This window comes from Hydra vulgaris, chromosome 03 (assembly GCF_038396675.1).
Source record: "Hydra vulgaris chromosome 03, alternate assembly HydraT2T_AEP".
Classification (NCBI taxonomy): Eukaryota; Metazoa; Cnidaria; class Hydrozoa; order Anthoathecata; family Hydridae; genus Hydra; species Hydra vulgaris.
In genome coordinates this window covers 47682501-47700208 of record NC_088922.1, presented here as the reverse complement: position 1 = coordinate 47700208, position 17708 = coordinate 47682501, and the positions used below count along the sequence as shown (strand labels likewise).

Here is a 17708-nt window from a genome sequence, read left to right as displayed (position 1 = left end):
ATTTTGAGTTATTTTTTCAGACGCATTAATAAGTGATTTCCTTATTTGAATTTTCAATTATTCAGCAATTGAAAATTGAATCTGTATGAAAATTGAATCGAAAGATTGTAAGTGCCCTTTATATGTATTAGCAAACTTACAATCTTTCGAAGATTATTTAAATTCTATAAAAAAAGAAAATTTAATATTTATTATGGAAACCTTTGTTTTAAGCCATGTCAAGACTCTATGTGGCATGGAATCTATAAGTTTTTTGATTAGATCTTGTGGCCCGATATTCCACAACGCTTGCATTTGAGTCTTGAGCTACACCAAGTTAGCAGGCTTGCTTTTTTGAAAGTTGCAGTTGATTGAGGCAATCAGTGTAAAGATGCGCCAAGCCAGTGCTAGATCCAGCAATGTAGCCCTAAATTTCTCCTTGAGCATTGACATGATAAAACAAGGATTGTATTTTTCATTTTTGTTCTTTTTGTCTCTTTTCTAAAATCCATTTCTTCCGATTGATATGTTCAAAGTTCAACTCGTCTAAAAAAACTACTTTTGTCCATTGGTATACAGTACATGCAGCTCTTTTTTTGCACCATTTTATTCTCTTGAGATGGTCTTCGATGCTTAGTAGTGGCATATTTGTTTCAAGGTACAAGTTAAGTTAATTTTTCTTCATTAACTTGCTATTTGTTGATCAATTAACTTAGTGTGCATCCTTTTTTGAATTCAGATCTGACGCAACTTCAGCTATGCTAATGCTTAAGTTGCATATACGAAGCATAATTGCTTCATTTTTATTCTTTTTCCAACATTTTTTTAGAACAACCAGATCAGTTTTTGTCTTCAACTATGCTAAACTCGTTGTAGTTTTTAAGCATTATTTTAATGGTGCATTCACTGATTTTGAGGGAATGTCTGAATTATAACAAAAATCAATTAAAAAGAATACAAAAAAGTATAAATGCTAATACTTTTTAAATGAGTGTGCTAATTCTTTTGTACACTTATTTTCTCTCATTTTTCATAGTAGTCATTAAACTTCTAATTAATTCATGGAAATAAAAAACAGGTTGATAAATATTTGACAATTATTTTATACAGGTTGATAAATATTTTACAATTATTTTATATGGTCTCACCTTTTGCTAAAAAAAAAAATTGGTCTGAAATTAAAATTAGTTGCTTGTTTATTTTGATTTGAAGTTGACTGTATTAAAAAATTATGAGTGTGCTAATACCTTCAGAAAGCACATATATATATATATATATATATATATATATATATATATATATATATATATATATATATATATATATATATATATATATATATATATATATATATATATATATATATATATATATATATATATATATATATATATATATATATAGAAATAAAAAGCAGATTGACAAATATTTGACATTATAATTATTATATTCGGTCTCACCTTTTGTTAAAAAAAAACATCTGGAAGTATACAGAAAAGTTGAACTAGAAGTAGCTTATAAAGAATGTTGTTTATATAGATCGTTCACTGTGTGTGTATATATATATAAATTATATCCGGAAACCTCTAATTAAAATGCTGTTAAATTATGATCGCATCATTTATGTAAAACATAAACATAAGTAAGTATTTGTTTTCTAAAGTCGCAGCAAATCAAACATTACTTAAATAGATTTAACAAATATTCTTCTTATTTGTAAATCATGTTCATATTACAAAAAAAACATGAATTTATGAATATCTATAAATAATCATATCTTTGAATGTTTATGAATAATCAGAAAAAGTCATGCGTATGACATTGGATATCCAAAACTAGACAACAGAATTAATTTTTATTAGGTCTTGATCCTTTTTATTTAACTTAAAAAATTATTAGTTACAAATTTTGAATTAAAAAATATTTCAAGCACTAATAGATTTTATAATGCAACAGCTATTGCTTGATATTACTGTTTAGAATTAAACATACTATAATTAAGCATCTACTGTTTGACATTACTGTATAGAACACACTATAATGTAGTGGCTACTGCTTGACAAATCTCTCTCTCTCTCTCTCTCTCTCTCTCTCTCTCTCTCTCTCTATATATATATATATATATATATATATATATATATATATATATATATATATATATATATATATATATATATATATATATATGATTTGATTGTAGACATCGTGTATAAGAGTGTATGTTATATTATTAAGAAAACATCAAAAAATACGAATTCTCTTAATACAAATAATAATTTGTTTTGAGAAATTTTCACTGGGTTATGGACAGCAGCATCATCGGCTCGTAAAATATTACAAAACTTTTTGAACATTAAAAAACAGTTTAATAAAAAAAAATTTTAATTGACGTCAGCAGTTGAATGGCTTCTTTTTTCGTTACGCAAGAATATAAAAAATGGAGTCCAAAATTTAGTTTTGACAAATTGCCCATTATCAAGATTTATTCCGCCATTCGATGGGAAACATTGGTGCTTCTGTATTTTGAGTGCTTCTCGTACTTTACGGTTGAATTTTTTTATTTCAACTTTAAGAGTTTTAGTTTTCTCCCAATTTATTTTTTCAGAGCAAAACTTGCTATGTGTTGCAATTGCAGACTGATAATGTTTGCCATCATTTAAACTTTTTTGGTGCTGTTGAATTCTTGTTCTAATTTGTAATTTTGTTTCTCCTACATATTTTTTTGAGCAATTGCATTCAACTAAATATGTACCAGGCTGGCTATTTTGGGGCAATCTAGATTTGTTTTTACATGTTAATATTGTTCTTAAATTAGGATTTGATTTAAAAACTACTCTATAGCCAACTTTTCTAAATATATTTTCCTTAACTTTGGTGATAGTGAAGGTATCCACGGTAATGATACTGTTGGGAAAGCATTGTTTTCAGATTGAATTCTATTGTTCTTTACGGACCGTTTTTCCTAATTTGATTTGCAATACTTTTTAGTTGGCTTTCAGTGTACCCATTTTCATTAAAAACTTGAATAAGAAAGTTTATCTCATTTTTTAAATGTGTAACACTGCATATGGAGTATGCCCTGTGAACATAACCTTTGAATAGGGTGTTGTTTATTTAAGATTATTTTGAACTTCTCTGCTTCTTGGATGTTTGAAAATCTAGCATGGCTATCATCAATGTATCTTAAATAGGATTTTAAGTCGAGAGGAGGATTTAATGTCTTTGCAATTTTGAAGGCATTTTCATTGTGATGTTGCAGAAAAGATTCTGCCAATACAACCATGAATAAAAGACCAATAGGACCGGAATTCTCCAATTCATCGATCTCATTGTTCCACAAAAAATAGCAACAATGTAAACAAAGCTCTATAAGTGTTTTTGTTTCTGATATAGTAAGCTTGGTAGAACATCTGTAGGAATCATCTTTATTTAATTGATCTATAAGAATTAAAGTAGCTTTTTTAAGTGGAATTGATGGATACAGGTTTATTACATCGAATGAAACTTGAACTTCATTTTTGTCTACACTCCATGAGTTTGCTTTTAATAAAATTAAAAGAATTTTTCAAACATGTTTTATTTTTATTTAAGTATTGCTTTAACTAAGTAGTTAGATATTCCATAATTAGGTGTGCCAATAATTGAGCACCAATGTTTCCCATCGAATGGCGGAATAACTCTCGATAATGGGCAATTTGTCAAAACTAAATTTTGGATATTCTTGCGTAACGAAAAAAGAAGCCATTTAACTGCTGACGTCAGTTAAAAAAAATTATTATTAAACTGTTTTTTAATGTTCAAAAAATTTTGTAATATTTTATGAGCTGATGATGCTGGTGTCCATAACCCAGTGGAAATTTCTATATATAATATATATATATATATATATATATATATATATATATATATATATATATATATATATATATATATATATATATATATATATATATATATATATATATATATATATATACTTTGGTGGAATATACTTTTGCTTCAAGATATTCATTCTAAAATCTTTTTTGCAGAATTTATTTTTACAATCCAAATAGCACCAACAAGCTGTTGCCACTAATAATGTTTTTATCTGGTCAAAAAATGGTGGTGAAAAATTGTCAGCAATAAGTGTTTTAAACTTAGAATAGCACCTGCTTCATTTTGTAAACATAAATTTCAATTATGAATTAGGAGTTCAAAATTTAACTTGATATAATAATCCAAAAATAAACTAAAAATATTTTTTCTAAACTAAAAAAATAAATTTACAAAAATCATATTTCAAATGCTGTCTGTGCAGCAAACATGAGAGGATATTTAATACTTAATTGTTTTAAAAGTCATGTTCCACATATTTTCGTAAAAACCTTTACTGCTAACATAAGTCCTAATTATAGAATATTGCTCTCTAGTCTGGTCACTGTACTGCACTGAATTAATAATGAGTGATTACTAAAAATCTGGACAAAACTAAAAATTAAATAACTTTTAATCTAGAAGACCTATTTTATTGTTTTAAAAAGAATAAAATAGCAAATTTATTCTAATTTTAATAAAAACGTTTATTTTAATTCAACAAGACCTTGTCTTCTTATTGTGTCGAGTCTTCTGCTAGTAGACTCTGCCAAGCGTTGTACCAGCTCTTTGTCGAATTTCTTAAAACAGTAAATTATTCTAGAGCGTAATTGATCCAAATTCTCTGCCTGCCAACCATTTTTGTAAACATCTCCTTTAATACAAGACCAAAAATCCTCAATACAACGATATTCAGGCATATTTGGAGGGTTTTCACTTTTTGTTACAAACTTTATACCATTTTCATTCAAAAACATAACAGCTTTGTTTGAGTAATGGACACTTGCTAGATCAGGCCAGAATATGTTTTTGGTATTTTTTGGAAGCTGTTTGATGTGTGGTAATAGTTTTTTAGTCAAACATTCATCAACATAAATATGCTGGTTAATAGCTGTTCCAGACTGTACAATGTATGGAATTGATAGGCCAAAAGGCGAAATAACCACGTAAACCAATAATTTTTCTTCAAATTTCTTTTTTTCTTTGAATTTAACATTGTTTGGTGTTAATTCGATATTATTTGAATAGAAATTATCATTACCATTAATTTGGCTGTTCGAGAGAGTAAAATAAGACTCGTCATCAAGAACCCAAATAAAATCTTTATAAAGTTGACCACACAAATGTCGGTTTTTTGCTCTCTGGCTCTCAGTTCGACTTGGAATCTTCATTTGTTTCCTTTTTTTTATTGATGTTTTGGTTTTCAATGTCTTAGAAATAAGTGACTGAGAACATTTAAACTTTTTTAAAGCTATACGCTGAGAAATGCCACATTTATGGTCAAAAAGCTTGGTAAGTTGACTGATGGCGCGCTTAGTCATTATTTTTGGCTTTCTACCACTACCAGTTTGCCTTTCAAATGGTTTATCTTCTTCAACATGTTTAATAATTCCATATATAGTCGATCTTGATAAGTTTTCTGCTTCAAAATGAGAAACAGTGAATGATTTAGGCTTATCTGAATTTTCTTGATAAAACTGGTACACACGTTTTCTCTGGAGCTCTTCGTTTGACGCCATTTTTAATACTAAATTTAAAATACTTATATAAAAGGTAATATATATTTCAAAAGAAGAATAAATTTGCAACATTCTAAAAATTAAAAATAAGTATTAAATATGAAAAAATAAGTATTAGTTGCATATAGAAATATGATGTAAGCAATTTTGTCCAGATTTTTAGTAATCACCCGTTAAATGCAGTCAAAAAATTCCAACATTCTACTAAGAAACCAAACTAAGTAAATTTTGATATTTTAACAGACTTTCAATACTCGATTTGGAACTACTCAAAATTCATCTTAACCAAGACTAAATTTAATCTTACAAATTTCTAAACAACTTAGTTTGTCTTCATGCATCAAATTTTTATTTAGTATACAATTATATTTATACTCAAGGTCATAAATTCTAAGTGCCAACTTAATGTTTGCATATATTCTTTCTCTCTCAGAGTTAATATTTGGAATAATTCGTCATCTGATGTCATATATTCCAATAATATCAAGAGTTTTAACATAAAAATTAAGTCCATTAATTATGAAAAATACTGTTCGTGCTAACTGCATCTTATGTAACACTTTTCGTTTTTATCACTTTGTTTCCTTGTTGAAATTTATTTCTTTATTTTGTAATCTTTCTAGTATATTTATTTTATTATTGTGGGGCATGCAATCAGAGTCTAATTTATTTCTCAGACCTGCGTGTGAATATGTATTACTGTTCTATGCTTGTAAAAAATAATTTTCATTAATAAGTTGTGGTTAAAGTTTTATATCTTTATATATAATATATATTTATATATAAAGATATAATATATATACAGTAGATGGTCAATTTTAACCTTAAACAAAAAGTTGTTTACTGCTAATATTACAATTCTTGATGAATAGCAATACTCCACTAATTTACAACTTCTTGGCAAAAGTTTTTTTAACACCAACTTCTCATGTATTTAATCCATTGTTAGTTAGCTGCTAAAATTGCCCTTTTTTTAGTGTACTTGCCGTTTTCTTTTTTTCTTCTACAAAAACAACCATATTTGCTGCTCAAGTAAGTATTAATTGTTCCATCAAAGAAAACTCAATCTTGTTTGACTCGTAATTCAGCAAAGTTTCATTCTTTTACTATAACTGTATAAAGTCTTCTGACCGCCTTCTTACTTGATCTTCTGACCGCCTTCTTTCTTTATCTTTGGGTCTGTGTTTTGCTTTCTATTAACTAGCAACTTATTTAGTGGTTATTTGCAGCCTTGTTGGAAGTGAATTTGTTAAGAAAAAAAAAGTGCATTTAACTATTTTTTAAATTGAAAAAAACAAACAGAAAATGGAGCTGAGAAGTTAGGGTTAAATGGTAGGTTACATTTGAAGTCAAAGGTCTATGTCAAAAAGCCCACAATAATTATGTGAATAACAGAAAAAATGCTGTCATTAAGAAAATTCAACTACATCTATACAAAATGATTATGGAAAATTTTACAAAAGTGTGCCAATAAAACCATGGAGGCTGTTTGTCTGATGTGTTATTCCATAAACAACTTTATCCTATGTACTTTATGAAATAATTTAAAAAAAAACCTAAAACAAATAACTGCTAAGTTTTCTATTTGAATAAAATCATTCTTTAATTTGGGTACACCCTGTATACGTATATCAGTATATACAAAATATTTAAAATAAACCAAATAAAAACTCTTACATAGAAATAATAGCTCCATTCTCATATTCAATTGGCGAATCACAAATAACTGGTGGAGTAAAAATAACACCATTTCGAGTAACTAAATATTAGTAATATTATATAACCTCAACTTTTAAAACTCTTGAAAAAAGTTTTTTACACAGTCAACTTATATTACTATAATTTTAAATATATTAATATAATAATTACTCTTGCTTCAAAAATGAAGCAAAATCAGGATATATATATATATATTATATATATATATATATATATATTTTATACATATATATATTTTATATATATATATATATTTATATATATATATATATATATATATATATATATATATATATATATATATATATATATATATATATACATATATATATATATTAACGAAGAAAAAAAACAACTTTTTCTATGGTACTTTAAGTTTCATGCCTATACGGCAATCATCAGCCATTGAATACAAATTCAAAAACAAAAAAAACCGCTAAAATTACAAAATACTGTGTAGTGGGATCTTAACGTCGCTAAGAAAAAACAAAATATCAGCTAATCACCGGTGTCAAAAAAAGATAAGAGGAATTCATTCTTGTGTCTGCATTTTGAAATCAACTCATTTTGTTTATTTAACAAGTTATCACCTTTATATGTTAAAATAAGGAATTTTTCGTATAAACAAAGATTGCAAATTTTTGACGAAGTGTTATAAGGATTGCAACGTTTTACAATTTTCCACTTAATTAAGGGTGTAAACATTTTGACTTTTATGTCCCAAATTTCTTTAGACAATTCGGTATCATTTTTATATTTATTAATGTTAAAAGATTTTAGATGGTTAGCATACCGAAATTTAAATGGAGTTTCACATAAGCCAAAATATACTTTTTCTTTGTATATATATATATATATATATATATATATATATATATATATATATATATATATATATATATATATATATATATATATATATATATAGAGGTCGGCAAAAAAAATTGATACAAACGTCTTACCATAAGACAGAGAAACGAGGTCAACTATTTTTGGTCGACCTCAAACACTTTAAGGTTGGCAGTTAGGTTGTCATTGCCAAAAGCCAACCCGAATTCCGAGGGCTGTGTGTGTGTGTATATATATATATATATATATATATATATATATATATATATATATATATATATATATATATATATATATATATATATATGTATATATATATATATATATATATATATATATATATATATATATATATATATATATGTATATATATTTATGTATCTTTTTTAATATGTTTTAATATCTTTTAATAGGTTTTGACACTTTTATTAGGTTCGGAAAGAATTTCACTAAAATTTACAACCATGTCTGCTTTTTCAATATACATTGTTAATTTTAGTTTCTTTTATGCTATTGTTTTAAAAATAAATTTCATGTTGGATCGATGTGTATTTTATTTTTCTTTTCTCAACAATATCTTATTTAGACTTATTCCATAATAACGGTTAAATTACTCTTGAAGTATTTTATTATTTTTCCATAAAATAAAAATATTAACTATTAACTGCATGTAGACAGGATAAATCTAAACCTTACCCTGTATATGTAAAAAAATCTAATATGTATTCATTAATGATGCAGTATGCTAATTTTTTACTTTTAAAATTAGATATATAAATATACAACTAGTAAATAAAAATGGTCCTAAATAATGTCGATAAAAGTAAAATTGTTAAGAGGTTATCATTTGGAATGAGTCATAGAAAAATTGCAAGCAAGATTGGATGTGGAAAAAAAAAGTATAATGACATCTGTAAAACAGCCTGTAAATGTGGATCAGGAAGAAAAAAAAAACTACGCAAAAAAAATATAGATGCATTGTTCCAGCTACATTTAAAAATTGCCGAATTTTTACAGATGAGATAAAATTAAAAAACTGGTTTTACCAACATCTCAAGAAAAACTATAATTCATTGTTTAGATAAGGGGAATAATTTAGATTCTCATTGGGCTATCAAGACGCCTTTTCTACCAAAAGTCAACATTGTGTGTAAGCTTCAATAGTGTAGTGAACATAAAAATTGGACTATTGCCCAATGAAGAAAGTTGTTTGGTCAGATAAGTCTCCTTTTAGCTTTAGATGTGATCAAAGATTCAGTGTTTGGAAACATAGTAATGATAAGTATCATCCTGAGTGTAAAAAAGTCACTGTTAAGCATCAAAAGAAGATAAATATATGGGGATGCTTTTCTGATATGCAAGAGGAAGAATTCACAAGATTAAAGGCATTATGGGTTAATACCAGTACCATAAGATCCTTGTTCATCATACAAAGGAAAATTTAGGAAATTTTGTTTCTACGAAAAAGATTCAATAAGTTAATAACGCTATAATAATTCTGCCAAAAATTATTTTAAATAATATATTTATGGTAACAATTTTGTATTTGTTAAAGCAACATACATAATAAAAGTGTTTTTTAATGGTGGGAAATTGAGTTTCTTCATAAAACAATTTGGTATTCTTTCTTTTTAATATATATTTAATTGATATTTATGTATATGCATGCTATTTAAATATTATTACTTTAAATAAAATCACTCAATAAATGTGATTTTTTTTAATTTTTTACTTGGAAATTTTGTAAAAAATTTATATATATATATTTATATATATACAAGGCTTTTCGGGAACACGCCTTGTTTTTCCTATTTAAAGTAACTATTTTTGACAACTTGACCATATTTTTATATAGTAAGCATTTTAAAAATTGTGGCAAAATATAAAAGAGAATAAAACAGCAATACTTGAAAAAGGAAACAAATACTATACGAAATAGAATATCTAAACAAAAAAACTAAAAAAAAAATTTGTCAAAAAAAAAATATACCTAAATATTTTAACGTTTTTGTTTTGCTTTTTTTAAGGGCATTTGTTGTTTTCCACTGCCAAAACTAATACATGTCAAGAAAAAAAGTAGATAAAAACAAAAACATTTTTGGATATACAATTTATTCGCGACTTTTGTCAGTCAGTATATTAATGAAATACTTTATTATTTGTGCTAGAAATAATTTTAAAATTTGTTTTCAAATGTTTTTGCTAAACTTAACTGTTTTTATCAATGCAAAGGAAAGCAAGAAAACTAATTGCTTTTTATTTGTAAAGCATATACTTTTTATTTTTTAACAAGTTTTTCATATAAAATAATAAAAAATATCATTAATACTAATGTTCAAATATAAAAAGTTTGGTTGTTTTCACTACCCCCATTGAAATAGTCTGCACTTTTGTTGGATTCTCCAAATTGTGCATTAAACCCAATAGTTTATTACCTGATAAACTTTTATTATCAACGCTCCAAAATCTGCATTTTATATTACTGAATATTTTTGTAAGGAAATTTTTAGGAGTCTATTTAAACATTTTTTTAAGTTTTTAAATACATTTTTTCAAACAGAGCAAAGATATTTTTAAAAACTGTAAGATGTGAAAACAAATAAACATAAGAAAAAAAAATTAACATTTCTCATATTTCTAGAGTACATAGCAAATTAGTTTCGTAAAAATTGTGAATAAATTGCATATCAAAACTTTCAATTGTTATAAAATTGTAAAATTGTTGTTATAAAATATGTTTTTTTCCTCAACTTGTATCAAATTCTGTAACTAAAAATAACAACCACTCTAAAAAAAAATACAAAAGTTGAATAAAAATTATTTTTTTAATTTTCTTTTTTTAGTTATTAAATTTTTCTAATTTATTTAATCAAAATTTGATATTTCGTTACAATTTTATTTTATTTTTTTAATATTGTTTTTTTTTTCTCAGTAGATAAGTTTAGCTTTTTGCCACGAATTATTGAAACGCTGCAAACTGCATTGGTCATTGTGTCTAAAAATTATTTCAAACGTGGATGAACAAGAAGTGCGAAGGTCGCACGCGATTCCTGGGAAGGCTTATATATATATACATATACATATATACATATACATATACATATACATATATATATATATATATATATATATATATATATATATATATATATATATATATCACTGTTCCATAATTTTGGGGTGAGTCATCAATGAAAAAACCCGAAAAAATCTTTTGGAGGGATCAAAGTACATACCCATGGGATATCAAAACAAGTGATTTTAAAATCAACGATTTCCGCCTGTGAGAGAAATTTGCATTTTAAGTTTTTTCCTATACCAGCTAAATTTGAGAGATGGGATTTTGACAAAATTTCAACTTTGGCTATAATTCATTACTTTTTATTCTTTAAAAATGTAGTTTTTTATTTTGATAACAAAAATAACATTATTAATTACAGGAATTTCTAAGCTATTAAAAATTTTAATTTAATGCTTTTCTCAAAATTAGTGTTGCCACATCCCTACTCTACTCTACTCTACTCTACTTTTGTTTTGATTTCCAGTTAATCCTAAACATTTGATAACTTATACCATTTTTACTTTGTTTTCACATTAGAAGACAAAAATATTTCATAAAAAGTTGAATGCAAACAGAGTTACGACATTCATTCTGAATGTCGTAACTCTGTTTGCATTCTCTGCACTGCATGTCAAAGAGTGATCGCTGCTTAACACCTTTCCTGATCAACAGATTGACAAAACATAGCCCCATACCCTTAAACTTTGCAGATGATCGCCTTCCGATTATGGCATGTGTGCAAACTGTTGTTTTCACTTGCAAAAAATAGACAAAGGAAATCAACAAAGCCATTTCCCAAGCTCTATAATTTTAACTCAATCATTGTGAAGCAACAAGCAAGAAACTCTCTGCCTTGTAATTGTATCGTTTGTCAAATTGGCAAAACAAAATACAAAGCACCATCTCTATTGGCAGTTGATACAAATCATGAAAAGTCAACTAAAACTGAAATAAGATGTGCAAAATGTCTAACATTACTTGGGCCAGGATTACCCCATAAATGCACTGCTGGGGCCAGAAGTTCAAACCTGATTGCCCTAACAAAAGCAAACATAAAAACTGCTAAAATTGTGGCATGTTCAGTGTTAGGGACTCAAGATGCATCTCCAAATGGAACAGTTCGACTCAATCAGGTGGAGGTCCTAAATTACCATTAAAACTTGGTAAGTTTCTTATATGTGCCAATATTCATTAAAACTCAAACTTAAAATTCTAATTACAGAAAGAATAAACTCTTAGATAAGACAGTACTTATTTTTTTGTGCAAGGTTTACCAATTTGATGATTTCTCCTTGCATTGATGATTTCTCCTTGCATGTGCATTTAATTAATTCCATTAATGGAATTAATTAAATGCACATGCTTTAGATTATGCACTAAGTCTCTTAAAGTTTTAGGCAAAGCTACTCCAACTCGACTGTTAAGAGATCCTCTTCCAGTTGAAAGCCTTGCAACTGTGCAACTTAATACAGGACTGTCCAATAATAAGATGACACAGCTTGTCTCAACCCTCAACTCTATTGCCCCTCAAAGACTTGTTGAGCCAAATTTTGCTAAGAAGTTTGCACAACATGGACAGATGCTCAAGGATCATTTTACTTTTTCTAAAATAAAATGTTCAACCAATGAGACTCTAAGAGATGTTGTGTATTGTAAAAATGTTGGTCACCTATTGCAATTTGTTTTATCAGCACGAGCTGTCCCTGAAGAACACATTGTAAAGGTTGGATTAGATGGTGGAGGTGACTTTCTAAAGATGAGTTTGGGTGTTCTTCAGATAGCTGCAGCACCAAACAGTCCTGTTTTGAAGTCTCCTAGGCTTTGAAGCTCTTCATTAAAGGATTTTGGAGTAAAGAAACAGCTAATAATAGCTATATCAGAAGGAATGCCTGAGACATATGAGAATATCAAAAACCTTTTGAAGCTGACAGGTGCTAATTCTATTTCCTATATCTTGTCATGTGACATGAAAGTAGCTAACATTGTCTGTGGTCTTCAATCCCATGCCAGCAGACATCCTTGCTGTTGGTGTGATAGTGACTCCTCAAACCTTGGCACTTGTGGTTCCTTGAGAACTTTTGGAAGTATCAGAAAGGCTCATTAAGCATTTGTTAAGCAAAGGAAGTGACTTAAAGAGTGCGAAGCATTTTGAAAATGACATTTACACACCTCTGCTTAATGCAACAAATGAGACACTAATTTTGAAAGCAATTCCACCTATGGAGTTGCATTTGTTGTTGGGAGTTGTCAACCATCTGTACAAGAATCTGACCAAAATTTGGCCAGATGGGAAGGATTTGCCTATGGAATAAAACATACCTCTTCAACCCTTTCATGGTGGTCATTTTCATGGACAACACTGTCACAAGCTTTTGAAAAATGTTGATATTCTAAAACAAAAAATTCAAAAAGCAGCTGTAGATGCAGCACTTCCATTTGTTGAAGCATTTCAACAATTTGAAAAAGTTCTCACAGCTTGCTTTGGAACAGAACTGGATGACAATTTTCAAGAGCACATTGACAAATTCAAAGATGCCTACCTGGCACTTCCAACCTCAATCACTCCAAAGGCCCACACTGTGTTCTTCCGTGTGTCTCAGTTCATCTCAATCAAGCTCTTGGACTTTACAGTGAGCAGGCCACCGAAGCTCTGCATTCAAACTTCAAGCCTCAATGGCAGCGGTACAAGAGAAACAGGACTCACCCAGAATATGGATCTCATTTGGCTAACTGTGTTGTAGATTATAACGGTAAACATGTTTAGAAATATTTAAAACAATGACTTTTTCGCTATTAGAGTAAAGCATTCTAAGAAGTCATTCTTGAAGTAAAAATCGTTTTTATGTCTTGGTCTGTTCTTGTTCCTTTGTTATTTATTCAGAAAATAAACATTTTGAAAGAAAAAATCTTTATATAGTTGCCAAAGCTAAAATTTTGTCAAAAACCCATCTCTCAAATTTAGCCGATATAGGAAAAAACTTAAAATGCAAATTTCTCTCACGGACAGAAATCATTGATTTTAAAATCACTTGTTCTGATATCCCATGGGTATGTACTTTGATCCCTCCAAAGGATTTTTTCGGATGTTTTTGTTGATGACTCACCCCCAAATTATGGAACAGTGATATGTGTATATATATACACATATCACTGTTCCATAATTTGGGGGATATATATGTATATATATATATACATATATATATATATATATATATATATATATATATATATATATATATATATATATATATATATATATATATATATATATATATATATATATATATATATGTAAATTATGTTAGTGTATTTTACAAATAGAGTGCTCAATGTTCTTAAAGAACAGAGCAATAATAAATTAGTAAAAAAAGTTAGATAAGTGTTTTTTACTAATTTATATATATATATATATATATATATATATATATATATATATATATATATATATATATATATATATATATATATGTGCGGCAAAGGAGTGCCACTACATCAACTGAGGGTTTGGCATTGGGATGCAAACTTTTCTTTCATTATTTTTTGTTATTTTCTTCTTTTTCTGGAAATGCTGTATACTATAAAGGTAGGAAAAACTAGTAACAATTTGCTGTCTATTTTAAATAAAGTAATAAATTACTACTACTGATTGTTTACAATTATTCTATTTAATTTATTAACATTCCTCATTGTCATTCATTCCTCCTTAAAAAAAAAGTTTTTGAGTTCTTTAAGATTGATTTTTTAACTCAATTTTTTGCTGCAGACATCATTTTCATCAACACTTTACATAATAAATCAACTAAAAATTTTCTTGAAATTTAACTTACTTTCCATGAAATTAAAAGTAAAATAATGCACATGCTGAATTTTAGGGTTTATTGTAGAGCAATTTTGCTTGAAATACATCTGCTTTTTTGTAAAATAATTTACCATGGTTATTTTGATGCAATTACACCTTGCTTTTAATTTACAAAGTAAAAAATTTAATTTTGTTTTTATTTAAAATAGGATATACCAATTATAAAGTATTAAATAATATTCTATATTATAATATAATAAAAAACATTATAAAATTATAAATTTAGTAAAATATATATTTAATACACAATAATAATAAATTATACTATTATTAATATTCTATATTATAATAATAAATATTACAATGTAATAAAATAAATTTAGTAAACACATATTCACCCTAAAGACTAAAATCTGATGACTCCAGATTGTTGATTGCTCTGGTTCCTGCTAAATAGTTTCTTACTTGAAACAGAAATATTTTTAACTTGAAAAGCAATGCATTGCCTCTCAAAAAAAAAAAAAAAAATTTTTCATTGTGATGGCGATTTCTAAATTTTTCCATTGTAATGAAAAAAAATAATTGTAGCTTTTCATTTTAATGTTTTTTTCTTGATTTAATTGTTTCTTTTTCTTTTCCTTTTTTTTCCTTTAATAAGCAACGATAAGTTTAGTTTAGACTGTGTTAAATAAGTGCTGTTAAATTAACTTGAAAAGCAATGCATTCCCTTTCAAAAAAAAAGATTTTTTTAATTGCAATGGTGATTTCTAAATTGTTTCATTGTAATGAAAAAAATTAGTTGTTGTTTTTCTTTTTAATGTTTTTTTTCTTGATTTAATTGTTTTGTTTTCTTTTTTTTCTTTAATAAGCAATGATAAGTTTAGTTTAGACCATGAGTGCATAAAAATTATATTTTAAATATAATTTTAATATCACATTCTTCACATCACACATTTTAATTTTAAGTTTGTGATATAAAGAATTTAATATTAAATTTAGGTGTGTGCAAAGATTTGGGCATCCAGTCGCATTCCTGACAATGTCTGAAGGTACTTTAATACATCTTTTTTTCATTTCTATTCTTTATAATGATATTGTATTACTAGCAATCCGGACCCTTAAAATACAGGTCTTGGTTCTTAAAATACAGATCTTGGTCCACACCAACCATTTCTATACTTACTCCTAACTTCAATAATTTATAGAAAAAAGAATATAAATGTATATAGAAAAACTACACATATTGTCTACCTTTTAAAGTTTTGAAAAAAAATTTATAATATAATTAACTTGAAAATTTTAAACGCTTTGGTACCCATTGTACGAACCGCTGTTTATTAGTGGTTCGGATATTAGTACCATATTTAGGACACTTGCTTGAAATATGTTGTAACACAGGTCATGGTAAACCTATTCCACACCGATCCTTTTGGATACTTTATATAATTTTAAATTATATAAAATAATAAATAAAATAAAATAAAATGCTAAATAAAATAAAAGGAACAATAAAAAAAAAAATTTTGAGCAAAATTACTATTTAGGAAAAAAATTTATAAATGCGTGTGTATGTATATATATATATATATATATATATATATATATATATATAATATATATATATATATATATATATATATATTTAAATATATTTATTTAAGTATATATATATTTAAATATAAATATGTATTTAAATATAAATCACACCGATCCTTTGGATACTTATTCTTTATATAATTTTATTTTAATAGTTATTAGTAAGTGGTGTAATACTACTAATTTTTCTTTATGAAGACTTAATTTAGGTTTTAAATTTTTTAATTTCTTAATTCATAAGAAATTTCTTAATTTTTAAGACATTTCTTAATTCTTATGAACTAAGAAACTTCTTAATTTTAAAAAATTTCTTAGTTCTTAAGAAACTTAATTTAACTTTCTAATAAGTTTTTATTCTTTTTTTTTCCAGACCATCTGTAGCTTATTCGAACCATTGCCCCATTAATTATTTTTGAAAAAAATAAAAGTTGGAGTGTAAAATCTTTTTTCCTATACGAAAGAAAGTTGTCTCTTTAATATGTGTTAAACACGCAAACTTAACTAATAACCTAAGCACATTAACAATATAAGTATCTCTATCATGACTTATGCGCAAGAAATTTCTCTTGATTTTAAGGAAATTTTAGGCTTTTTTAAAAATTCTCTCTCTTTCATTTGTTATAGTATAAAATATCTTTATATATGTTTTTTAAATAACATTTATAGAACTTTAAAAATGTTATACTTCGTATTTTAGAAAGTTTGAAAAGTTTTTAAAAAATTAAATGTGCAAGCAAAAGGATTTGAACACCTGCAATGCACATACGCAGTTTACATAAATTAGATATTTGCATACACTTTTGTTCACATTTTCTTATAAAAAAAGGGCTGCAACTCTTTCTCACTATTAACTCAGATGTATTGGCTGCCATGAGCTCCGTGTCAAATACGCATAAATAAGTAACAACAGCAGCAACAGTATTTCATTCAGTATTAATATATAACAGATAATGTTATGTTCTTTATAAAAATACATCTTTCATAATATTAATAATGATTAATGATTTTATTTGAGGATTAAAAATTAAAACTTATAAAAAAAAACTTACTTCCAGATATTACATTTAAAATGACGCCAATATCTTTAGTTGTACATTGCTTTGGCATACAA

General features: G+C 26.5%; 1 protein-coding gene across 1 annotated transcript in view; it reads right to left on the bottom strand.

Annotated features, from left to right (window-relative positions):
• Nucleotides 1-17708, bottom strand: part of LOC100204488 (nose resistant to fluoxetine protein 6) — a 63231-nt gene that overhangs the window by 44056 nt on the left and 1467 nt on the right. Inside the window, exons 3-4 of the mRNA XM_065793470.1 lie at nucleotides 17647-17708; nucleotides 7251-7332 (exon numbers count right to left, since the gene is read on the bottom strand). The exon at nucleotides 17647-17708 is cut by the window's right edge and continues 20 nt beyond it. Coding sequence (XP_065649542.1) covers nucleotides 7251-7332; nucleotides 17647-17708 — 144 coding nt within the window. The remainder of the gene's footprint in view (nucleotides 1-7250; nucleotides 7333-17646) is intronic.